Genomic DNA, 26,278 nt, shown 5'->3' with positions numbered 1-26,278 from the left:
TCTCCAAGACCCTCAACCTCAACCCTCAAGCTTGTGTTTGTCCTGTTTGTCGCCTCCTTCTACGATTTTCCACAAGTTGCAACACGAGTTTACCCGAGCAAGGAAAACAAATTTGATTGGTCGTTATTGAGCGGGCGGGATATTCAATGTTTGGGGCGAGACCGAGCTCGGTGTGTGTGTGTTGTCTCAGACGTTTGATTGACGGATAATGGATCCAATATCAGTGGCTGATGAATCGTGAGCAGCGTGACGCATAACCCGTGCGTCTGCATTATCCAATGCGGAAAAAAACTACCACACCCTCATCCCAGATTTTCTCGAAAATAGAATTTTGCACAAAGTTTGGGCTACATCATCTGATAGATGAGTTATTACACTAATGTTAAGACCCACAGTGGGCTCAAATTAATTTTTCTTTTCTGTACAGCTTTAAGGGCTATTTTGTGACTTAGAAATGGGACACCCCTTAAATGCCGATACCCCTAAAATAAGAAAATAAATGTTATGTAACAATGAGGTAAATACTCCATAAAATGGCCCTAGACTTAGATAATATAATGGTTTTCGTAATATTCATATCTCTATTAACAAAGAAAACACTGCATTCTGGATAGCCCTTGCTCCCAAGGGTGGTGTCGGAAAATCTCAATATTGAGGGCTATACAGCCCTAAACGTGCACTTAATTTTTCTGAGAATCAGGACAGCACTAGCAGGGGCGCACATTTTTGAGATTGAGGGTTAAGATTGAGGGTTAAAAAAGAGAGGAATTGGAATTCACCCAAAATTTGTCCAGTCCCATTGGTGTGAGTAAGGGAGGATCAGAAAGTGGAATAGATTTAGTGATGAGGAAAGTCACTGTCAGCTACACATCTGTCAGCAGGTCAGCTCCATGCAGGCACTACACAAACTTTATTTTGTAATGTAAACAGTGACATGCCAGGTACAGTAGAACAACTGTAAAACACCTGGGGCTGGCAATCCAGTAAAGAGCAACATTGACTCCTGACATATGAGCAGCACACATGTCCAGAACAGGAATATGATTTTGAACAGCTAGCATACAATCTTCTCAATAAAAATAAAATATGAATATAATGAATGAAAATAATATTAACTACGTTCTTTCATTAATGATGCCTTCAAGCAAAATGAGAATATCAGATATGATAAATCTGGTGAAACCTTATTGTGATTCCAGAAAAAGATATTATTATTAAAATAAGGTGATGTTAAAATGGCGTTAAAAATAAACAACAATAACACAGATGCACCGTGCCGTGTCACAGCCTCTCGCCGCGGAATGTGATGGTCTCTCGGCCAAAGCAGGTCGGGAACACCGGTCCCACCGGCGGTCTCGGTCGACACGGTGTTGCTCGAGATGAAGACCGGGCAGGACTGTCGGCTGAGAGCTTCCTGTTTCGGCTCCGAGCTGCTGGAGCAGTGGCGTGCACAGACTTTTTGAAGGGCAGGGGCGAAAATGAAAAAAAAGGGCACATAATAGCGCGTCCTCACCACTGAAGAAGGCACTTTAGCACGCGTTTTGGTCCCCATGAGGGCACTTTAGCACGCGGTTTGGCTGCCATGAGGGCACTTTAGCACACGTTTTGGCTGCCATGAGGGCACTTTAGCACACGTTTTGCCTGCCAAGAGGGCACTTTAGCACACGTTTTGGCTGCCATGACGGCACTTTAGCATGCGTTTTGGCTCCTAGAGGGTACTTGAGCACACGTTTTGGCTGCCATGAGGGCACTTAAGCACGCGTTTTGGCTCCTAGAGGGCACTTAAGTGTGCGTTTTTGGCCCCCATGAGGGCACTTTAGCACACGTTTTGGCCCCCATGAGGGCACTTTAGCACACGTTTTGGCTGCCATGACGGCACTTTAGCATGCGTTTTGGCTCCTAGTGGGCACTTTAGCACATGTTTTGGCTGCCATAAGGGCACTTTAGCACACGTTTTGGCTCCTAGAGGGCACTTAAGCACGTGTTTTGGCCCCCATGAGGGCACTTTAGCACACGTTTTGGCTGCCATGACGGCACTTTAGCATGCGTTTTGGCTCCTAGTGGGCACTTTAGCACATGTTTTGGCTGCCATAAGGGCACTTTAGCACACGTTCTGGCTCCTAGAGGGCACTTAAGCACGCGTTTTGGCTCCTAGTGGGCACTTAAGCACACGTTTTGGCTCCTAGAGGGCACTTTAGCACACGTTTTGGTTCCTAGAGGGCACTTAAGTGTGCGTTTTTGGCTCCCAAGAGGGCACTTTAGCACACGTTTTGGCTCCTAGTGGGCACTTTAGCACATGTTTTGGCTGCCATGAGGGCACTTTAGCACGCGTTTTGGCTCCTAGAGGGTACTTGAGCACACGTTTTGGCTCCTAGTGGGCACTTTAGCACATGTTTTGGCTGCCATGAGGGCACTTAAGCACGAGTTTTGGCTCCCATGAGGGCACTTGAGAATGCGTTTTGGCTCCTAGAGGGCACGTAAAATTAGGTTTTTGGCACACAACACATGGGAACGAAAAACGTAAAATTACGTGGTTGGCACTCAATGAGTTAAATGTTTGGAAGGAACCTGTACCAATGAGCTGTATTGGAAGCAAATTCCACCAGCCTGGCTGTGTGATCATTAAAAAGAATCAATCAATCTACTGCACACATCCTCTCTAAGACCATGCATAGGCCTTAGCCATAGCTAGATAGCTATGGGGGCAGTCAGCAAGCATTTAAGAAAATGAAATGATCATCAGATGCAGTTTGGGGTGTGTAGGCTAATATATAGAGTTGGCTAATGAGCCATGATATTTACTGTTAGCCAACTAACAATTAAGCTAAGTTGACAATAGGTTTCTTATGCATGTTATTAATGTAGTGGCATGAAAAACGTCAAGTTCTTCAAAAAAGATGTAGATAATATTAATGTATCAGACGTAAAAAGTTGTATATTGTCAACCAACTAACTACCACTAAGCAACATTTAGGCCTATTTACCATGGCAAATAATAAAAAAAGAAACCAATAAAGCAACTTTTTAATTTACATGTATACCCAGCAGTGAGAAGGGTGTGTGTGTGTGCATTTCAGCTTTTACTGGTATGTGAAATCTGGTGTGCACCGAGTGTTTTTTTTCTCTCTCACACTCCCAATCCGCATAATAGCTTAATATATGAAAACAATAATTAAAAATTATTATTAATTCAAAAAAAAAAATCATATAACTATTGACAACATCACATCATTAATTCCTGTGACCATAACTAGCCACAGCGGTCTATGATAGCAAATTTACAGAGAGGTTGTGGTGATAAATAGCGTGGTGGATGAGAATACATGAGGACTGGTTGAATTTGCGTTAATAGTTGCAATTAAAACATTGTAAAATCCTGGAGGGTCCTACCTAGAAAAAGGGGTAGAATGTAAGTTATATGAGTATATGTGACATTAAAGAAAACCTGTGCCATGCTACGGAATAACTTCTAATACATTCTATTGGTGGGGGGAGGGGGTTGTTCCTTTCCGATGAACAGGAAAAGTGGGTGTGGCTGTTTTTTTTTAACACCAAGGAGTGTTTTGGATGAAAAGCTAATGCTTGCAATCAACTCAGAATCGTGAAAAACCCCTAGTTTGACCCCTCACAAGTTACTTAAGGCCAAATTAAAGATTTCGGAATTTTTGAAAGTCTGGTTACAGGTACCCCAACTGCTTTTTTTAGGGGGTTTCCCACGGGAGTTGAATTTCAACTAACAGCTAAACTAGAAACACTGGTAACGGTTGGTTGTTTCAAACTCATTCAAATACTAAGCTCGTGTTTGTGAGTGTACCATGATGCTAAACATCCAGTATGTCTTTTGGAATTTCGAGAGTAGGCCTAGCCTAAAATTCTATTGAGGCTCTGAGCCTGTTGATCGCCAGCTAGTAGTGAAATTATCATAGAACCAATGATTTTGGTTGGATTTTTATAATTTTTTCACTGGAATGAGTATACTGTTTGCTGAAAATGATGACACATTGACTGATGTCATAACCTGGACCCATAGTTGATTGCCAATCAAGTAAAGATGAAAATATCGGGAAAAAGTGAGAAAACGCCTCATTTTTTTCCATAAAATTGATACAAAATCATGTAGAAATGTGTTTTAAGAGTTATTTTTTCAGTGGATGTTGTCACCACATGTGTTCTGTGTATCTGAAATGCATTCATTGACAGCCTACCCAGGCTACTGAGGATTTGAAGAAAAAAATCATTTTTTACAATTTCCTGTCGAAAAATAAAGGGTGCATACAGTGAAATGGCCACAATTTTTTTTCGCGATATTTCCGGCAGAGCAGACCCCTAAATTATTGTTCCTTAGTGTCAAATTTAACAGAAAAAACACAAATAAAAAGTATAACGGACGATGTCAGGTTCAACCCATTTTTGAGCCTGTGGCTCCCCGACTTATATCTCGTTTAGGGTTTTGTCGCAGAGTTGTCCAACCTTAGAATGCTGCGCAACACGTGACAAGAAGCGCTCTGATTGGTGGAACAGCAGACCAATCAGAAGGCCAACAAAGGGTCAATTAGGAACTATTTCTTTGGTTTTGTTGTTTTTCCCTTTTGGTCTTAGCTGATTTTAGAGATTGTTGTTTACAGACGCTTTCTCTTTCCAGTGTTTAAGCTGAACAAACCTGTAGGGACAGAACCGCTGCCAAAGAGACGTCGATGAAACACTGAACTGAGAGTTTTACTGCTCTTGTAAAATGACAAATTCAGTGTGTGCAAGACGTGAAGAGGTCTTAAGTGAAGGATAAAGAGTTTGAACGGTCCGTTGGAAAAAAACAAGCTGCTATAAAGTGAGATAAGGATCTGATCAAACATCTGTCACAGATGTGCAACTGCCTGGATGAGCTCCTCCTCTTTATTCTCTGGGCAACTCAGTGAGAGGAGGACGAGTGTGAACTTGTGTCGTTCCACTGTTGTGATGTTGTGTTGTTGTGAGTAGGTGGACGGAGCAGAGAGAAAAAAAGAACCAGAAAAAGAACCAGAATCATCACAATTAACTCAGAAAAAAACAAACTGGTGAAGAATTGTGAAGATTTTATTTGGTTGGTTATTAAAACGTCGCTGCACAAGTTTGATTCAGATAAAACGATCAGTGTGAGGACACCAGCTTTGTGTTGTGTTTGGAGGTTATTTCTCTTTTCTTGCAGAATATAAATGAAGACAAAACTATTCATTGATAAAAAATGATTAGTTCAAACTCAGGCTGTGAATCCCAGATCAAGTGGAGTCACAGTTTGTTTCTAAAGCACATTTAAAAACAACCTCAGTCGACCAAAGTGCAGCACATTTATAAAACATACAATAGTAGGCTATTGTATTTTTTATAAATGTGCTGCTTAATCATGGACAATATGATAATAAATAAAAACAATACAAGAAATAATAAGAACTCAATTTAAAACAGATTTGGAATAAAGAGAAAATATAAAGAGCGTACAGGCAAGATCAATCTATAATGCATAAAATCAATCAAAATGTACTTTAACTGGATATTTTTAAGTGTAAATAACTAACTGAAAACACACCTTCACCCACACACACTTTCACCCACACACACACACACACTGCTGATAGAGCAGACAGACGTGTCCTCTAGTTGACGTCTTCTCTCTCTGTCACAGTTATTAAGGTTTTAACGACAGCAGCAGCGATGGAAAAGTCCACCGAGAGTCCCGAGGAGGACGCCGTGTCCCTGAGGAGCAACGGGAAGACGCCGGTCAACGGCCTGAAGAAGGCGCTCAGAAACAGCTTCCGAAAAGCCGTGGGGGCAAAGGTCACGGGCAAAGCAGAGGCAGAGGCGGCTGGAAATGAGCCGGGGGCAAATCCACCGGCGTCGCCCAGTGAGTATTAACGTCATAAAGAACATTTATGACAGCCGAAGTTAAGATTTTGTTTGTTTTGTGTGGTTACATAAGTGAAATCCAACGCCCCCTAAACGTCTTATGTCCATCCACCTGGAGGCTGCATAGTTTATCCCAGCAAAACCCAACGTTTCCTATCTACTAAAGGTCACAATGTCAGTGTGTCGATGTTAAGTTTTGATCAAAAGAGTCCAACACTTTTCTTTGTTTTCTGCTGCACTGCAAAAACTCAAAATCTTTCCAAGTATATTTGTCTTATTTCTTGTCAAAATGTCAATGGTTGGTTATTAAAACTTTGCTGCACAAGTTTGATTCTGATAAAACGATCAGTGTGAGGACAACAGCTTTGTGTTGTGTTTGGAGGTTATTTCTCTTTTCTTGCAGAATATAAATGAAGACAAAACTATTCATTGATAAAAAACGATTAGTTCAAACTCAAGCTGTGAATCCCTGGTCAAGTCAAGTCACAGTTTATTTCTAAAGCACATTTAAAAACAACCTCAGTCGACCAAAGTGCAGCACATTTATAAAACATACAATAGTAGGCTATTGTATTTTTTATAAATGTGCTGCTTAATCATGGACAATATGATAATAAATAAAAACAATACAAGAAATAATAAGAACTCAATTTAAAACAAATTTGGAATAAAGAGAAAATATAAAGAGCGTACAGGCAAGATCAATCTATAATGCATGAAATCAATCAAAATGTACTTTAACTGGATATTTTTAAGTGTTAAATATGAAGAAAAACATGTTACATTATTCAAATGTAACTTTATTCAACATTATTCCAAAACATTGACAAATATTTTCCAAGGCCTCACTGCACTTTGCATAAAAAATGCTTAAAAATAATAATTATATGATGATGCGCAGACACAGGCGACATATTTAACATCCCATGAGCAGGTTTATTACACAGGGGAGGGAAACATCCCATAACCAACAGACACACTGCACTGTGACATGTTGGAAACTGGAAACAAACCGGTCCAACAGGAAGTGGTTTCCTCCTTCTGAAGCTTATATTGAATGAAAATGTAACGATTATTGCTCTTTAATAGGAAACACCACATCACAAACTGAGCTGATGAATGTGAGTTCAGGTGCAGGGCCGAGTGCAGGATTTTCCAGCTTTGAAGAACTAAAAGACAGATAATGAGGGTTTAACGTGTTTGGTTTGTTCAGGTGTGTCTGCGGCTTTAAAACTCATCTGTGTGTGTGTTTGTGTGTGTTTGTCGGTTATTCCCCCCGTTCGACCCGACCCCGACGACGCTCATGAATGAATAACCTGGAGTTAAACACAGCTGATGACCGACACTTTCCTCCGTCCCCCTCCTCCTCCTCCTGCAGCAGCAGCGCAGTGTTTGCTTGAGCTTCGTCTTTGTCTTCGCTGACTGGGAGAAATCACGGCCGTTTGTTGTTTCAGACTTGTGACGACTTGATAAATCTGAAACAGAAACTAAATCCTTTCGCTTTTAAGATCCTGGAGCCAAAGGTAATCTGATAAGATTTTTGGATTGAGGATTGGATCAAATCTTAAAAACGGGTCATTTAAATCTTGGTTTTAATCTGGATCAAACCCTCAGTTTGTGATCAAACCTTTTTAGTTGGATCGGGGAAACTTTGATCCAAAACATCTGGATTATTCTGATCCCAACAGTTTGGTGGATTCAGGGTGAATTTCAGGAACAAAATGTGGTTAAAATTAAATCCAAACTGGTCAAATAAACAATATTTATAATGTAGTATACAGTATATGCATTTATTTATATTCTGCACCTGATGTTTTAACCATTACAGTGATAAAGTAAATAAATTAAACCGTTGATCATTCCTCAAATGAAGAACTCTGGCTCAGAAAACACAACACAAACAACCCAGTTTCGAAATAAATACACTTTGAGTGACCCCATGCTGCTGTTCTACATATTTTATTACAGACCGAGCAGCTTCAGTGTGATGTGAAGTCACATTATCTTTATGAGAATTAATCGATTATTATCTGAATTTACTCTAAAGTCCTGCAGCTTTGTGAGACGCGACAGTAATAAAGACATAAAACAGATGCAGGAGAGCAGAAACTGTAGTTTTACTCTGTGGAGTCACTCAGACTTGATTTGGTTTTTCTTCCTTTTCTTTCAGCCTGAGCTCAGTTTCATTTTGAGCCGGAGCCAAACTGTGTTTTCATCACGACTTAATCTCCACATTCCTGTCTGGGTTTAACCTTTAGATCACGCTCACGTACAGTTCACCTGCCTTTAGTGTAAATATGAACCTGGACAAACTTGAAATCGTGTCAGGGTCTATTTCTGTTCTCTTCTATTTTACTCCACTGCTTCTTTGACAAAAGGCAAAAGACGATTGTGTGATTGTGAAACCTGGTTCTGCTGAATGAACTCTTGTTCCTCGTCTCCTCTCGTCTCCGTCAGGTCTCAGCTTTGGCTCTCCGGTTAAATCCCCCCTGAAGATCATGGGCAGCCTCCGGAGGAAGAAGCCCAAACAGGAGGACGAGGTCACGCCGACGAAGGGCATGGCTCTGAAACGCTCAAAGACAGGTAACGTCAGCAGCGTCCAATCCTGGACCACGACTCTGCTCTCACTCTGTCACTAACAGACTCACACGCTCAGGGTTCACACATAGTATAGTTTTCAAATTATATCAAACTGCAGCAGCCCCATCAAATAAATAAATACATGATATACGCATACACTTTAAAGGGATGGTTCAACATTTTATATCAGCCGGGATATTGCCATAATCCCTATAGTTTTAGGAGTCGGTTCGTTACCTTTAATTGTCAGTGCAAACTATTTTTAGAGCCGTGAGCTGCTCAGAGGCTCATGGGATTTCTTGGTTTCCCTCATCAAACTCATCAAATACACAATCCAACAACTCCACAACGCTCTGGTGGACAAGTTGTGACCTGCACATTCACCACGCTATGAGATAATAACACAACGTTACCACACAGAGTTGTTTTAGAGGGAAATGCAGAGACTGTTGATGAAAAACTGTCCCTGAAGGCAACGCGCATCAGCGGTTTTGAATGTATTTCCCTCTAAAACAACTCTGTGTGGTAACGTTGTGTTATTATCTCATAGCGTGGTGAATGTGCAGGTCACAACTTGTCCACCAGAGCGTTGTGGAGTTGTTGGATTGTGTATTTGAGTTTGATGAGGGAAACCAAGAAATCCCATGAGCCTCCGTAGCGTAGCTCTGAGCAGCTCACGGCTCTGCTCCGCCGTTCTAAAAATAACTTGCACCGACAATTAAAGGTAACGAACCTACTGCTATGACTATAGGGATTATGGCAATGGGCCAATTTGCCAAAATGTTGAACTATCCCTTTAATGATACGGTTTAGACAAATCAATAGATTTACTTTATTTATCCCAAACTGAAAGTCATTCACCTTGTTGTGCAGGTGAAATCTACATTTAAATGCTGCAGCTCTTCCTGGTTCACAGTCTGTCAGTTTCTGCACCTCTACTTCCTGTTTACATTTCCTAACCACTAACCTCACTAACTCCTCTCACACTAACTAGTCTAGTACGAAGAGGGGGGTATCATGCACCCCCCGGAAATATACTTCTAACCAATGTTTCTAGATTGGAAAAAATGTGTAGAAAATGATGAGCTATGTTAAAAAGTTGTCAGAATGTCCCATGTATCATTTTTATGCAAATTAGTGCCGCCATTATCGAAATAACCTAATTTCACTATATTTCAGCCAATATTGCAGATAACTGAACGAATAAGGTGTCTAGACCCATGTTTTGGGGGTCAGATATCATAATAAAACTATTCATAAAGTGATCACATGTTGGTGGCATGCTAGTAAGCAAACCTAACCCTTTTACCAATTACAAGACGCCAATATTGGAGATACCAAATAAGGTGCCTAGACAGAGGTTGTTGTGTGTTTAACCAAGGTTTATTTGGATCAAACATCATAATAGAACTCTTCTTGATGTGACCACTCTTCTCTTTCCCATGCCAGATAAACAGTCAAGTAAATGGTTCTCCACTATGCATCACTCATCATCGTTTTCACTGAAATCTTCAAAGTTAAACTCATCCTCTCCTTCCTCTTTCTCCTCCTCTTCCTGTTCATGCTCTGCAGTGTCATGGGGATAAACCAGTGAAGTTGGTAGGATAGGACCACAGGACCACGCCGATTTCAACACTCCTTCATCAGTCTTCATCCATCCCTGCCCCTCATCATAGGGTTTTGGTTTTTCCAGAATAGGTTCATCAGCTCACCTATACAAGGCGACACGGTAGTTCACACATCGGGCATGTGGCTTCAGAGCAGAGTGGCATGGAGGAAGGCGAACCAGGTCAACTTTAGACTTGCAAGTGAGTTTCTTGTCCTCCCCCACCATGTTGCGTAGCAACTTGGCAGGGACAACATCCACTGAAGACTCACAACTCTGTCCAAACATCAGACAGGTGAATTGCTCCAACTGCCTCAGTATCTCAGGCTTGACACTCCAGCAGTCACTGAGTTGTCTGAATACGTGAAACCTGGGATTCTTCTTCAAGGGCCCCACCTTCCTTCTCCCTTTGATGGCACTGGTACAGTCTTCTCCACTGAACACATAGAACCCAAGAAGAGTGGTGCGGTGGTCTTCTCCCAGGGATTCTGCAATACTACTACTGCCTGGCTTCTGGTGCACCTGTCCCCATTGATGTTGAGATGAACGTGTTACAGTACGAGCAGAAGCTGTGGGCAAGGCTGCTAAAGCTGACTTCATCAGACCCCTACAGTGTGAAGATCCAGGAAGCTTCTTTAATCCAACACCAACAACTTCTCAACATCTCTGAGCTTGCAGAATCCCTGGGAGAAGACCACCGAACCACTCTTCTTGGGTTCTATGTGTTCAGTGGTGAAGACTGTACCACTGCCATGTATATATTTTTGGCTTTTTCATGCCTTTATTTGACAGTACAGTTGAGAGAGACAGGAAATAGGGAGGCAGAGAGAGGGGGAATGACACGCAGGAAAGGGCCGTCCGATGCAGGATTCAAACCGGGGCCGCCTGCACGAGGACTATAGCCTCAATATATGGGGCGCCTGCTTAACCCACTGCGCCACTTGGCGCCCCGGAAACTGGGGCAATTGAAGAAGAATCCCAGGTTTCATGTATTCAGTCAGTGACTGCTAGAGTGTCAAGCCTGAGATACTGAGGCAGTTGGAGCAATTCACCTGTCTGATGTTTGGACAGAGTTGTGAGTCTTCAGTGGATGTTGTCTGTGTCAAGTTGCTACGCAACATGGTGGGGAGGACAAGAAACTCACTTGCAAGTCTAAAGTTGACCTGGTTCGCCTTCCTCCATGCCACTCTGCTCTGAAGCCACATGCCCGATGTGTGAACTACCGTGTCGCCTTGTACTAGCTGATGAACCTATTCTGGAAAAACCAAAACCCTATGATGAGGGGCAGGGATGGATGAAGACTGATGAAGGAGTGTTGAAACCGGTGTGGTCCTGTGGTCCTATCCTACCAACTTCACTGGTTGATCCCCATGGCACTGGGGAGCATGAACAGGAAGAGGAGGAGAAAGAGGAAGGAGAGGATGAGTTTAACTCTGATGATTTCAGTGAAAACGATGATGAGTGATGCATAGTGGAGAACCATTTACTTGACTGTTTATCTGGCATGGGAAAGAGATGAGTGGTCACATCAAGAAGAGTTCTATTATGATGTTTGATCCAAATAAACCTTGGTTAAACACACAACAACCTCTGTCTAGGCACCTTATTTGGTATCTCCAATATTGGCGTCTTGTAATTGGTAAAAGGGTTAGGTTTGCTTACTAGCATGGCACCAACATGTGATCACTTTATGAATAGTTTTATTATGATATCTGACCCCCAAAACATGGGTCTAGACACCTTATTCGTTCAGTTATCTGCAATATTGGCTGAAATATAGTGAAATTAGGTTATTTCGATAATGGCGGCACTAATTTGCATAAAAATGATACATGGGACATTCTGACAACTTTTTAACATAGCTCATCATTTTCTACACATTTTTTCCAATCTAGAAACATTGGTTAGAAGTATATTTCCGGGGGGTGCATGATACCCCCCTCTTCGTACTAGACTAAACACTGAGGTCAAGGTGGGAAAAGGTGGGAAAAGGTGGGAAAACTGTGTCTCTGTCGGACCGGGGATCCTCGTGGTGAAACGGGAAACATGGTCAAACACAAACTGTAGCGCTCAGATTTCACATCATTAGAAATAAAGTTGTGGAGCTGTTTGTCCACATTGTGTTTTAAAGGGACATTATTCACTTTACAGGTACAATCAGATTCACCAGTAACATGTTATTCTAACTACACACTATTAAACATGACCTTAAGCATTGTTAAATACGTAATTCAACATTCATAAAATATTCTAATTATTAGTCTAAAAAGAGTTACAAATATATAAATCAATTCATGTATAGATCAACTATAATATCAACTGCAAAGTGCAAACCAGTTATTTAAACATCATTGGTTCATTATTAGATCATTTATAAAGTGTCAGTAGGCCTAAATGATTAACAAAGTATCTAGATGCTGCACTGATACAACTGTACAACGATTTTAGACATGTATTCATGGTTAGTGAGTGAATGAATAAATGTTTGGTAACACTTTATAATAAGTACACACTATTAAGCATTAGTTAAGCACTAATAAATACTGAATTCATTATTTATAACACATGAATACTCATTAGTATTTAGTTTATAAACACAGTTAAAAATGTATTACTCATCATTGATAGGCACTAACTGTATTTAGTATAAACTACATACTAATGAGCATTTATGCATTATAAATGAAGAATTCAGTATTTATTAATGCTTAATAGTGTTAACTTATTCTAAAGTGTTACCAATGTTTTATTTTAACAGTTATTACTGTTATTAAAGACACATTAAAGTAAAAATGCTTTACAGAAGTGTTTAATAATGCTTCACTAGTGCTAAAATAGTGTGTAGTGATTGTACAGTGTTACCCATTAACCCTCCATTCAGCAACAGTGGACGTGACGTCATGTTTAATCTACATTTATAGATGAAATCGATGCTGCAGTTTGGAGTTCGGGTGGTGTCAGGGTGGAGTTACACCGTCGGTATCATCATGAAAAACGAACACAGTAACGAATAACGACTTGTCTATTCCCAGATCCAGCGCGTCGGCCGACAGGTACACAGGCGCTGAACAAAGGTGAAACCTGAAGCCAAAGTTTACTGGAGTTCGTTTCAGTTAAACAGGAAACACAAAGTTTAAATTCGGTTTCAGTTTGATGTTGTGGAGACTGATCTCCGCCTCAGAGGTTTAAAAAACTGAGATATGATAGATAATGTCGAGTGCAGGGCAGAGGAGGTACAAAGGTTTTAATCTTTAATTCAACATTGATCTTTATTTCTAATTAGATTACAACTGGGGCAAAGTTTTAACTGCAGCTTCAGCGTCGACGTTTCTGCACCTCATGGCTGCACTGAAACATAAAGACGTGTGTTTGCATGTGTGTGCATGGTGCAAATGTGTGTGTGTTTATGTGAATATGAATGTTGGTCTGGACCAAACAACTCACATTAATTTGTGTCCAGCTTTTGTGAATGTCTGTGTTTATTAATCAATTTATTGGTTTTATTTACTTATTTATTTGCTGTGACGATGTCAGGGGTCAAAGGTTTTTGCACCTGTGTTTGTGGACCTTCTTGAAAAGGAGCTGGGTTTATCAGGATTAATCTTGTTTTTTTTTTTTTATCATGAATTTGCTATTTTTTGAAAGTTTTTTTCTCCTAAATTTGGGAATTTTTGTTCCACAGAATTTTTTTTCTTTGAAAGTTGTAAAAAACACACACAAACTCACAAAAAACGCAAATTAATGTTTTTTTCTCCATGCGTTAACATTGTGAGATTTTTTTTCTCGTAAATTAGCAAATTTCTTAATCAGAATGTTTTTTTCTCCCAAATTTGAAAATTTTGTTTTGCAAATTTGGGAGTTTAGCAAAATAAAAATTCCCTGTAAATTTGCTAATTTTTTCATACTTGGATTTGCAGGATTCTTTTCTCAGAAAAATGTGTGCATTTAGCAGTTTTTCTTGCAAAATGTGGGTTTTTTCTTGTAAATTTGTGAGTTCTTTTCACCTTTTTTTTCTTTCAGAAATTAGTTACATTGGCCTAAATACACATTTGTATGAAACTAATGTAATGCAATGAAAAATTCCCATGGATCTGTATCTTGCTTGATCTTGACAGGTTTTTGCTGTTATAGTTCAGGTAAAATCAACAGTATTGATAAAAGTCTGGCTGCACAGATAATCAATGCTATTAACTGCTCAATGAGGCAGGAAGTTCATTGTTGTGCATCAAGCATCAAGTCCGAAATTTCAGTTTGTCACACCAAAGTTTGATCCGTTCATTTACTGATTCAGAGGAGTTGATGTGAAGGGAAAACAAAAGACTGTTGCTGTTAAAGTTCTTTCTGTGCATTAACTCTGTGTCCTCTGTCCGCAGATCCAAACTTCACGACGCCCCGTGACCAGTTCATCAGAGGACCTTTGAGTCAAAGTCTGGATTTTGCCAAACGGAAGGTCAAGAGTATGGGAAAAGGGAAAAAAAAGGGAGCCATCGCTGAAGAGTCGTTGGAGGAGAAGCAGGAGGAGGAGGAGGAGGAGAAAAAGAAAGAGGAAGAGGAAGAAGAGGTGAAGACAGAGGTGGAGGAGACGTACATGCTGCCAGAAATCCCCCAAACTCTGCTGTCAGGTAAAAGCCTGGAGGGTCTCGCTGCTCAAAGGCACCTTGGTGTCTCTGCCTCTGTCCACACATTCAACTCACGTCTTTATCTCTCTCTGTTTTGGCAACAGTGGGACGAGTCTAATTCCTGGTGTAAATACACAGCGTCGGCAGAGATTTAAAAACTCTCAAAGACGAGTCGTCACTTTAATCGTTGAATGATTTCCTCTCATCTAATTAAAGTTAATAGATTGATGATGCATGATATAAAAATGAATCAAACACCAACAACAGAAACATAATAAGACAGTTAATAAAGGATGCAGTATAGAAGTGACAGGAAAAAAGTAAAAAATGGTAATTTATGATAATATTTATGAAGCTTAAAGTAGTTTACAATAGAAAATATCCAATTGTACCATCAAATAAGGCAACACAGCTTTATTAGTATGATTCATTTTACGCAACAGGACAAGTAAAGGTTCTTTACAGAACAATTAAATATAAAACAAAATAAACAATCCAGATTTACAGTGAAGAGATAAAGATAAAAGCAGAACCTAGTTTCAAAAAAGAAGAAGACAGAATTACATTTAAGGTGACACCCACACAGGGCCTGATGAACCCAGCAACACGACCCACAGGCCAGTGGGCGTTCAGGGGTTAAACAAATCGGTCTTCAGCTGTTGTTGTTTAGAAATGTTCAAAATGAGTCGACATCTCTTCAGCCTTTTATCTGTGTATTTAAAATCCTGGCTGTAGAAAATGACAAGAGACAGAAAGGCCGTGGTCACCAAACCATTCACTTTATTCACAGTACAAGTCTTTTCTCAGGGTGTGTTTGAACCTGTGGCTTGTTTGCTTTGTTCTGATTCAGCATTGTAAACCAATTGTTCTCTGATTGGTCAGAAATCTTACCCAGAAAGAGGACAACAAAAACAAACAAAAAACGTGGAATAGTCTTAAAGCAGTAGTAAGCGATCCGGTGGTTTTGGCTAACTTCCTGTCAGCCGATGGAGTTAGCAGTCCCCGCCCTCGTCCCTACGTCACCACATTCACGCGCATCCCTTGGCTGCACACAGAGAGAGGACCGCCCCTTTATGCCGTTCTCTCTCCTCATTGGATAAAGGTTGTAGGATACAAGGAAAGTTTTCTCCTCGGCTCAGAGCAGAGCAGAGTGACTGACAGACCCGTGTTTCAGACCAAACACTCTATATAAGTGATTGCTGTCGGAAGATATAACTATTTAAGACTTATATTAACACAAATATTCCGCTTACTTCTGCTTTAATAGGCATCAAAATTAAAATGTGACTTGGCCTGAACCGCGGTCGAATCCTGGGCCCAACCCCATCCGAGTCATTTGTATTTATATATCAACCTGACCTGAGTAATCCTATATAGCCTTTTTCGGCCCGAACCCAGCCTTAACTAGAGCGTCTGGTGTAAAACCAAACGAAGACAAGGCGAGGCAAGTTTATTTGTATAGCCCATTTTTACAAAGAGTTTGTCTCAACCGGCTTTCCATGGCATCATAACAACATCCTCTGCCCTTAGACCCTCACATCCACTGAGGAAAAACTCCATAGAAAACCCTTCTAACAGGGAAAAATTGGAGAAACCTCAAGGTGAGCAACAGAGGAGGGATCCCTCACCCAGACATGCAGTAGATGTTGTATACAGACAAACCAGTCTTTGGGGTTAAATGCTCCCTGTCTCGGAACAACTTCTCCAAACAAGCCAGGTCTGAATACGCCCTTAAGGCAGAATTAGACAACACGAATTTGATTTCCAGTGTCAGCCCCAATCATAATTGTCAGGAATGACGAACGGACGTGTAGTTTTGCATCTAGAATGCTGCACGATGCTTAACAACGCCCCGAAAGAAAGTCTAGCAGCATGTTAGAACTCTTTGCATTTCTTCTCCTTGTCTGACATCTCCTACGCCTGAACCTTGGCGTCGACCGATAGGATGACAGAGCGCTTGTTTACACTAAGAATCTGATTTCAGATTTCAGATTTATTTATTTTTGTAAAAATGGGAACAGTACATATTGATGGACATTGACATGTAAATATGTGGGATTGTAGCCAAGTGGCTCATTTCCATCCCCAGTCCCATTGGCAGGTTGATGTTAGACATAAAAAACAATGACGATAAAAAGTACAAAAAGTAAAAAAGTACAAGAGGCAGGACTAGGACAACAAAACACCTTGACATCTTACACAAAACATATATGAACGACATACATAAACCACCAGTTAACTGACCACAGACGGTTAAAAGAGTGGGTAAGGGGACCAAAAGATTACTGAGAAGTTATAAAGTGCTATAGTGCTAGTTAAAGTGCTATGTGCTAAAGTGCTGTTTGCTAAAGTGACGAGTGCATAAGTGCAAGATTGAATTGAATTGCACGATGCCCCAATAAAGTGCAGGATCGACTTAAATTGCACAATCCCATAGCACACGATTGCACATGCAGATGTGTGTCCAATATTGCACAAAGTTTGTAGGCTATACATAAATGTATTATGTACACACCATTGTATGAAATTGAGATATATATGTATACACAATACAGAAAAGAAAGAAAAAAAAGAATACAGAGTGGTGCCCCATACAATCAACCAATCAGGCGAACATACACTTCTAGACTTGATGATCTGTAGAGAAAAGCCGAAATGAAATGTAAAACATTTGTCTCCAGTGATGCAGATCAGTAAGATGATCGAGGAGGAGGATCTGGAGGCGGCTCACGTCAACCTCCTGGGGATGCGACTGGCGTTCCAGCGGGAGCGGGAGCGCTGCGGCGGCGGCGACTCGCCCGTGGACCTGGCCAACAAGGAGAAAGACCTCCACCTGCTCTACGGAGACCTGAGGAAGAAGATCGGCGCCATAGTGTCCAACTCCAACTCTCTCGTTTTCCAGAAGATGGAGAAGCTGCTTCCTCTGGCCCGGATCATCCAGGAGGAGGAGAAGAGAGCGGAGGAGCCGGGAGCGCTCCCCGGCAGCTGGATGGAGGCGTGGCGCGAGGCGGTGGCCGAGGGCGTGAAGGTGAAGATGCAGGACATTCATCTGATGCAGAGGGAGCAAAAACAAACCTGGATGGGGGAATACTTGCGTCAGCTGGGTCAGACCGTCGTGCAGGACCTGGAGAGCGTGAAGCGGACGCTGCGCTGGTGTTACCCGCCCAGCTTCCAGGTCTTCAGCACCTACGTGAGGAGCTACAACCGCGGCGTCCCGCAGGTCGTGAAGGTGCTGGAGCAGCAGGCGACGGAGCAGAACGAGCTGTACTGTCTGCTGGACTGGCTCAGCAACACCTACAAGAGGTCAGAGCACAAACACGGTCGTTTTCACATCGTCAGCGCTGTTGTAGGTCAAGTGCCAAACTCTGTAGTCGTGGTGCTGATTAACTGGTTCAACGCTGGTCTGGTACCACCAGGTCATAAGATCACCACACTGAGGGCAACTTCAATTTGATATGATAACGTCACAATAATCAAAGAACTTTAAAAGAATGGCATTAAAGGGATAGTTTAACATTTTGGCAAATTGGCCCATTGCCATAATCCCTATAGTTTTAGCAGTAGGTTCGTTACCTTTAATTGTCGGAGCAAGCTATTTTTAGAACGATGGAGGCTAATGGGATTTCTTGGTTTCCCTCATCAAACTCATCAAATACACAATCCAACAACTCCAAAACGCTCTGGTGGACAAGTTGTGACCTGCACATTCACCACGCTATGAGATAATAACACAACGTTACCAGACAGAGTTGTTTTAGAGGTAAATACAGAGACTGCTTGATGAAAAACTGTCCCTGAAGGCAACGCGCATCAGCGGTTTTGCATGAATTTCCCTCTAAAACAACTCTATCTGGTAACGTTCTGTTATTATCTCATAGCGTGGTGAATGTGCAGGTCACAACTTGTCCACCAGAGCGTTTTGGAGTTGTTGGATTGTGTATTTCATGAGTTTCATGAGCGAAACCAAGAAATCCCATAAGCCTCCGTAGCGTAGCTCTGAGCAGCTCACGGCTCTGCTCCGCCGTTCTAGAAATAGCTTGCACCGACAATTAAAGGTAACGAACCTACTGCTATGACTATAGGGATTATGGCAATGGGCCAATTTGCCAAAATGTTGAACTATCCCTTTAACATGGGAGTCTATGGAGATTGTTGGAGGAACTGCAGGCTTTCCAAATTAACTATAATAGAAACACTTGTAAGTAAAATTCACTTACTTACTTTAGTTATTGTTTTTTGACTTTACTTTAGACTAACAGGGTTTTATCAATTTCAGTAATTTACATGCCAGTACATAAACAGCATAAATACAGGTTTTCCCCTAAAATTACTTCCTCCTAAGAGATTTTTTGGTGTCATTATGATACAGGAAAGTCATAGTGAACCAGGCCAAACACAGTTGCACTGAGTTCCTCTGTGAAGCCTCCCTCTTATCTAACTAACAGACATGTACCCACACGTCTATGCTGCAGCTCAGCTTGGTGAACGAGTTGCCACAAAAACAAACGTTCACCAGGGGAAAGTGGACGGCCAGTTTAGACGACTAATTAGCAACTGGGCTTATTAAGCAGCATGTAAACGTATAGGTGCAAATGTCACTGTGGTTCAGTTTGATGCTTTTGTGCATGTTTTAAAATCTTCTACACACCAGAAAAGTAAGAAAAAATGGAGACCCTTTAAGAAAGTCTGAAGTCTCCGATTTACAGGAGGTACCTTAACACATCGCAAACCCACATGAAGATGATTGTGGGTTTAGAGGAATCCTAAACTCCACCACCACCACCACAAGTGTGATTTGAGGAAGCAGTTGAAAAAGACTTAGTGACATTATTTGTTGAATGAGGCCAAACCAAACCGAAAAACTGAGCTGAAACCAAAAATAAACAGCTGATCTGATAAAGAGCCACATAAAAGAGGCACAACACTCTCCTGAGGCCCGAATGGAAAAATATAATCAGGTCATGTCCACAGTTCTCTCTAGTAGCTTTTTATTCAGTATCTCATACTAAATGCAGACTTTCTTGCTACACAGATAAGTCAAAATATTGTTATTATATGTACTAAGCATGATCTAAAAGAAATGATTAGCTCTCTTACACATTTGGTTTTTGTGAATATTTTATGCCACTGTAACTGTTGTGTCTTGTTCCCAAACCCTTCATGCAAAGTCGTCCCAAAGTCCTGATAAAATCCAAACTGGTGTCGACATGTCTTCTTCAACATTCGTTTCACTTCAATTCAATGTTTTGAAATCTTTTCAGCGAGAACGTCATGGGAAATCCGTCCCTGCAGCCCGAAATGGAAGACGAAAGCACCGAGTTGCAGCTGGAAGAAAACTTCCTGAAGCAGCTGGAAGAGAAATATTGCAACAAAATGAAGGTGAGGATGCTGACGTCTCGTTGGCGAGATTGTATTTTATCTACATCGACAACACCATAATAAGAAGCTGGTTCCAGTTTTTTGTTATTGTGTCATTTTGTGTGTTATTATGTGTTTATATCTTCATATCATTCAGTCATTCACACTGCGCGGCCTCTCTCTCTCTGTCTGTTACTGCAGGCGGACCTGAACCCTTCACTTGGCAGAATCATTGGACTTGAAAATGACGAATGTTGGAAGGGTCGGGAGAAGCCACGAAACGACGACAAGTTCCTCGACTCTGAGATCCATATAGACATCTGCAGGGTACGACACTGAGACATCGTCAAAGGATCATGAGATTAGACATGTTTTATAGTATAACAGTGTAGGAAATACCTGTGTGTCTTTAGTGTACAGTCTATTGAAGTAGGTACTCAAGAGAAAGACACTAACCCAGTCCTCATATTGGAAGGAATTAACTTCCAGTATTTGTTTGGGGTGAAAAAAAGTTAGAAAACAGGTCATCCAAGACATACAGTTAATATTTATAAATGCTATATTGATTAATAAGTATGTTTTTGTGTTTTGTGTTCTCTGTGAGATTAGTTTTCCTGGTTGCAGTACAACGCTTTGGCCACGTGGTGGCAGCAGAGAGTCTCACATCGACTGGACTGATCAAACTGTTTTTCTCCTCAGTTGGTGAATGCAGCTGCAACGACCTCTAAGATGATCGATGCTGAGCTGGAGCAGAGAGTCCTCTCCATCTACCTGCAGGAACTGAAACCATTTCCTCGAAGGTCTGTCACTCAGCACATACACAAAATAAACAGAGAATATAATGAACGTGTGCAATTAGCACAGCAGAAACACAAACTAATGGATGAATTAATTAACTTTATTTATAAAACTCCTTTTATTCAAACACTACAATGCAACATAAACGAGATATCTCCGTAGCGTCTTGAAGGACCTTCTCCAAATTTGGCTCAAACACTAATTTGGACCTGGGAAATACCGTATTTTCCCTTGAAAAATGCCTGAAAATGACGCCTCGTCTTATATTCGAGGTCTAAGGAGTTACCCGTGTAAAACAATAGGTGGCGCCATATGAGCGATTTTCTCTCTGTCAGTGTTTAGAGCAGTGTTGACCCTGGCGTGATCCTGCAAACAAGTCAGCTGGAGTGGGTGTGTTGGCCTACGTTTGCATAAGCTACTGAATGACAGAAAGATGCAGCCAGGGCACAGAGGTCCAACAAATGTTTTAATAAGTGATTAGATATTGGTGATCAATGTTCAGCCATCTTATAAACACTTTCAGGGTTCCCACTTTTTTCTTGAAATCGTTTTCCAGGACTTTTCCAGGACATTTTCAGCTGTCTGACAGACATTAGTTTTTCTGCCATACATGCATCCCTGTCCCATTCATGCTTTGGAGAAGTGTTCTTTTCGTCAATGGTACCTTGTTTTGTAAATTTAATCAGTTTGTTTCTGTGTTTATTCTTCTCCCTCATTCTCTCTCCCAGAAATCTGATTTAAATATGTGCAGTCTATGGCTCTAATTTATGAAATAATCTCTTAAATGCTAAGAAATGATGACAAATTTATCATAGAACAGCACAAACATGTTTTTTTTGGGAAACAAAATCCTTAGCAGGGTCTGAAAAAGTCAAACAGAGCTCTGGTAGCTGATGTCATAATGTGATAAATCATATTTCAACTCAAGCTTTTCCAGGACATTTGACTTTTTTTTTTCTAATTTTCCATGTGCTTTCCATGACTGGAAAATTGGTCAACCATTTTCCAGGTTTTCCAGATTTTCAAGGACGTGAACTCTGACTTTAAGGGAATTTCATGAAACTCATGAAAACACGCACTAATTATGATGCAATCTAACCCCCCAGGGATTAAAAGTGACTAGATGACATTTTATATCATAAAAAGTCAGTCCTGCAAAACATTTTTAACTCTCAGGAAGGCAAGATCTTGATTTTAACCGTATTTACTGCAGCTTTGCTGGAGGGAAACGGCCACACAGAGGCGACTGTACTGTAGGTCACAATATAAAACAGATTTGATTATTTTCTTCGTGGCCTCGGGGTAACGAGGAACTCTGCAGCCTTTCAGCCCTCATTGCTCTTTGTTTTGGTTTTAAACATAAACTCTGAACTGATAACTATCCAGATTCCTCTCAGCGTTGCCTATTTTCAATAAGAACATTATGAGACAATCAGCTGCTTTATAGGAAAGTATTGGTAAAGAGGTAAAAGAGGAAGGTGTGCATGTGTGTGTGTGGGTGTGTGTTTTGGGGGGAAACCAGAAAAACAAACTTAAACACAGCAGAAACAGGATCCTGCTGCAACCACGGTTATTAAGCAACGTGAGAATATCTGCTCCGTCTGTTTTGTTTTGTTTTAACTTCCCCACCACAGTTTTAACACGGAGAAGATAAGACCCTCGGCCTCATCACTCTTTATCTCAAAACTAAAATAGACGGAGATCAGATGAAGCACCCGACTCCTCCTCTTCCTGAGGAGATGTATCATCAGTTCTGCTCCAAATATACAGTCGCAGGAAAAAGGAAATTATTCTATCTATGAAGATAAACAATAACATAACATAAACAACCAGAGGGAAAACTACTCAGTTCACGTGACAGACCAGTAAAAGTGGGAATTACTGAAGTCTAATTCCAACTCTATAGCTGTAAATCAGATTTAAAGCAGATTTAGTTCTTAGTTTTGTCTTAAAAAACTCCATCATCTCCATGTTGCTTGTTTTTGTGATTTTTTTCTGCAAATCTGTTGTGAGAATAATAAACAATCTGCACTTTTTAATGTAAAATCCCTGTCATTTCATCTTCTCTGTTAATTCCCCTGAGGCCAATTTTGGGATGATTATGTTTAATGGATAAACATGATTTCACTTAATGTTTATGAAAGACTCCCAGAATCCTTTTATGCATGTGGGAGTGTTTTGGTTTGTTTTAACCCTGTCAAGTCGTCTGAAAAAACTAAATCCTCTTCTCCCTCTGCAGGTTTGAGGAGGAGTTCAACCGTTGCTGCGGCGATCTGAAACCGCAGCCGCTCTGGACGGAGTATCAGATAACATACATCAACGCCTTCACTTCTTTACTGTAAGTCACGTGACTTCCTGCAGGGCATTTTACACCGACAGCCAGGCACAGGAATGAGATCACAGCTGTTTCTTCACTCATGTTCACCTTCAAAATAAAAGCTAAGAATGTCCACAGGGACATTTAGTAAATTTATTTCTATCTATCAAACACAAAATGATTCATCTTTATTGCCCACGGGGAGTGAAAATTCACTTTTATTTCTATTTCTATTATTAACCTTCTGACATGTAGGGTCCTTGAACGCAAGCTCTCATTTGAAAGGCCACAAAGCCTGATGCATTAGTCAAAGATCAATATGCAAAAGTTAAAATGTGAAGTAAAATGAAAAAATCTAATAAAAATGCTGCCACTTCATACTGTAACTAACTTCTTGGAACATGTTTGGGCTTTTATTTTGAAGGAAAGTCTACACAGTTTTATACTTTAGACCAGGGGTTCTCAACTAGTCTCATTCTGGGACCCACATTTTCCCATGATCATTAAGTCGCGACCCACTTTTATAGAATTCAAACCAAGATTTTATTTTTAAAGCCTTTAAAAACTCATTTTGCTCTTTATTGAGCAAAGTGCATTTCAGGGCACATGAAACTGAGGGGGACCATGACAACTGCATGTACAGAAGTGAATAAAAAAATATCAAACTGCACAACATGGAGACCAACAAAACGATATATTTGACTTCTAATGCATCTCTGCATTCAGAGCATATTCACAAAAGTGAATAAATATCACATTGCACAAAATATAGGCCCACAAAACAAAACAAGATTCACTGCATTCAGGCCACATTAATAAGAAAATGATATCTTTGCATTCAGAGCAAATAATAAGAAACTGAGGAGGACCATTTCAACTGCATGTGTTATTTTTCAAAATAAATGTCCAACATCAGATGTGCATTAAATATTATTTACTACTACTATATTGTGAGAATTTAAGTCAGAGTTTGGGCTTTTATTATGAAGGAAAGTCTACACAGTGTTATACTTTAGACTGGTGTATGTTGTGAGATTTTAAAAGGCCAGAGGAGCTTTTGTTTTTTTGGCTGATTTATCTCTGAGCTATTCTTGACTGAACTCCGAGTGTTCATGCCAACTCTGGCTCAGAGTTGTTTAGGGGGGAATGCTCCTCTAGACTGCACAGTAGAGGCTGGCTCGCTGCATGCATTGCATACCCTCTTGAAATGAGGTCATGCAACTCGCCTTGGATTGGAGGAGATGGCAGCCAGCTCTGGCAGAGACGCCGCCTCACATGGTTTCCGGGAATCGGGGCTGCGAGCGCGAAACGCTGCTGCTGCGTTGTTCGCATGGGAAAACGAAAGCAGCGAGAGTGGAGGCACAGAACCAAAACCATGCAGCAGGCAGATCCAGTCACAACAGATGGCTGTAGTGTTACGTCGGGTCGTTCAAGGACGTCTGGTTTCTCGACTTGATGCACCGCAGCTGTGCTGAGCAGAAAAGAAGCACTGACTACATGAAATTAAGTTCAAAACATGCTAAACACAACGCAACAGACATAATTTAACACCTAAAAACTGTTTTTGTGGGTTTGAATGTTCATGAGAAACACTGGAACAAGCACAAGAAAATGAAGTTGTGTCTTTTTCCCAAGAAGAAACCAAAACATGTCAGAGGTCAAAAGGGAAAAATGTTGTTTGTGTGCGTGTGTTTTATTTACAATACAAAAGCCAAGAACTCAAGAGTTTCACAGTATAAACAACAACTATAGTTTAGAGAAGCATAATGATCAGTTATTATTTATCATAAAGGTGATGTCTGTTACTATAATACTTGGATTCTTTGTTCTGCTTTGTGGCTTTAAAGACTTATTTGATTGACTACTCATGATGATGATTCTTATTAATGCTCCTGTTTAAGGAGGAAGTGGTGCATTAGAAAACGGGGACACTGTCTCTGGAAAAACAGATTCCAGTAAAAGGTCAAACTGAAATGCCTCAACAGCGACTTGATGGATCACAGTGAGATTTCACACAGATCTTCATGTCCCAGAGGACGATTCCTCCTGACTGTTACCCCATTTACACCTGGTATTAACAGCCATTTTCAGTGATCGGATACTGCTTTACCAAATGAAAGTACAGGTGTAAAGACAGATTGAGGACAGATTGTGATCCGATCGGCCAAACCACCTCTGAAGGTCAAGGACACATTGTGACCACATTGAATACAAGTATAAACAGTAATACGTCCTGTATCCACATACAACTACGCGTGTGGAAATAGTTCTACTAAATTTACCCGTGCAAATATGTGATTGGATCTCAATGTGGACAGTGAAGATGCATATTAATGCCAGGTGTAAATGCTATCCGGTCGAATTGTATTCTATCTGGATAGTTTGGATATGAAATGCATCTTAAAGGGATAGTTCAACATTTTGGCAAATTGGCCCATTGCCATAATCCCTATAGTCAGTCATGGCAGTTAGTAGGTTCATTACCTTTAATTGTTGGTGCAAGCTATTTTTAGAACGGCGGAGCAGAGCCGCGAGCTGCTCAGAGCTACGCTACGGAGGCTAATGGTATTTCTTGGTTTCCCTCATCAAACTCATCAAATACACAATCCAACAACTCCAAAACGCTCTGGTGGACAAGTTGCGACTCGCACGAGACTGCTTGCTGAAAAACTGCCCCCAACGTGCATCAGCGGTTTTCCATGAATTTCCCTCTAAAACAACTCTGTCTGGTAACGTTGTGTTATTATCTCATAGCGTGGTGAATGTGCAGGTCACAACTTGTCCACCAGAGCGTTTTGGAGTTGTTGGATTGTGTATTTGGTGAGTTTGATGAGGGAAACCAAGAAATCCCATGAGCCTCCATTAGCCTGAGCAGCTCACGGCTCTGCTCCGCCGTTCTAAAACTAGCTTGCACCGACAAGTATTCTATTCTATTCTATTCTATTCAATTAAAGGTACTGCTATGACTATAGGGATTATGGCAATGGGCCAATTTGCCAAAATGTTGAACTATCCCTTTAAAACTGAGGTAAAGTCAGATGCAGAGACCACTGCAGGAATTGGAGCAGTTTTTATAGACATAAAAGCGCCAAAACTTTACACAAGTTAAATATCACGTTATAA

General features: G+C 40.8%; 1 protein-coding gene across 1 annotated transcript in view; it reads left to right on the top strand.

Annotated features, from left to right (window-relative positions):
* The window catches only part of exoc3l4 (exocyst complex component 3-like 4), a gene marked incomplete at its 5' end in the record, with an annotated part of 51,585 nt that overhangs the window by 3,296 nt on the left and 22,011 nt on the right, over positions 1-26,278 (top strand). The window contains 8 exons of the mRNA XM_083998524.1: positions 5,657-5,875; positions 8,335-8,460; positions 14,437-14,685; positions 17,364-17,985; positions 19,944-20,061; positions 20,242-20,367; positions 20,740-20,840; positions 23,078-23,176. Coding sequence (XP_083854650.1) covers positions 5,657-5,875; positions 8,335-8,460; positions 14,437-14,685; positions 17,364-17,985; positions 19,944-20,061; positions 20,242-20,367; positions 20,740-20,840; positions 23,078-23,176 — 1,660 coding nt within the window. The remainder of the gene's footprint in view (positions 1-5,656; positions 5,876-8,334; positions 8,461-14,436; positions 14,686-17,363; positions 17,986-19,943; positions 20,062-20,241; positions 20,368-20,739; positions 20,841-23,077; positions 23,177-26,278) is intronic.

This window comes from Trachurus trachurus (assembly GCF_905171665.1).
Source record: "Trachurus trachurus genome assembly, chromosome: 22".
Classification (NCBI taxonomy): Eukaryota; Metazoa; Chordata; class Actinopteri; order Carangiformes; family Carangidae; genus Trachurus; species Trachurus trachurus.
Note: the sequence above shows the minus strand (reverse complement) of the source record. Positions and strands in the feature narration are given on the sequence as shown.